Below are 769 nucleotides of genomic sequence, written 5' to 3'. Positions count from 1 at the left end.
AAATGTCTTGTATTTACGCTGTTTTCCCCTTTTGTTAATTTTATATTGGCTGCTGTTGTTGATCTGATACACTCTCCTCTATTTGAACATTTTGTTGTTTATTGTGTAATTGCCAATTGTCTGTAGCATTGCAGATGTTAGAAATTGTATGGGTGGTTTGTCATCCATAAAACCATGACTGTTTATACTAGGAAGTAATTATTATGAAGGACAGTTTGGTGTCTGGTTTATAATCACCTAGATGTGTAATTACTCTTAAATCAATTAGACTTCATTTGCTATTAGGTAGATAGCACTTCCCCAAACTCTCCCTATTTCATTTTTCTGTTCTTTTAATAATAATGATAATAACTCCTGATTCCCTTTTTTTCTATCCATAGGGGAGGATGTCACAAAATAAACGAACTGAAGGATTCTTCACTTTCAAAGATCAAACAAAAGGTACATTGCTGTGCACAGACGTGGGTGCCAGAGGCTGGGACATTCAAGGCATCGACTTGATAATCCAATTTGATCCTCCCTCCGACCCCATGTGAGTGTATTCTTTGGTCTAGATTTCTTTCTTTTTATTATTATTATTTTCATGTAGCACCACTCTGAAATATGTCCTCAGTTCTATTTGAAGCATTACTGTAATTTAGTTTTTTTGTTTTGGAGGTTTTATTTTCATAAAACATCATGTAAAAGACATACTTTGGTGATGATAATTTTTCTAGTCTTATGTATTATATTCTAAAGTTTAGTCTTTTTGAATTTGGTCGTAAAGCAA

At 33.2% G+C, this 769-nt stretch overlaps 1 protein-coding gene across 1 annotated transcript in view; it reads left to right on the top strand.

The window, feature by feature from the left end:
- Positions 1–769, top strand: part of LOC119586842 (ATP-dependent RNA helicase HAS1-like) — a gene marked incomplete in the record, with an annotated part of 10,641 nt that overhangs the window by 7,712 nt on the left and 2,160 nt on the right. The window contains 1 exon segment of the mRNA XM_037935570.1: positions 381–532. Within this exon segment, the coding sequence (XP_037791498.1) occupies positions 381–532 (152 nt within the window).

This window comes from Penaeus monodon, chromosome 22 (assembly GCF_015228065.2).
Source record: "Penaeus monodon isolate SGIC_2016 chromosome 22, NSTDA_Pmon_1, whole genome shotgun sequence".
Taxonomy (NCBI): Eukaryota; Metazoa; Arthropoda; class Malacostraca; order Decapoda; family Penaeidae; genus Penaeus; species Penaeus monodon.
Note: the sequence above shows the minus strand (reverse complement) of the source record. Positions and strands in the feature narration are given on the sequence as shown.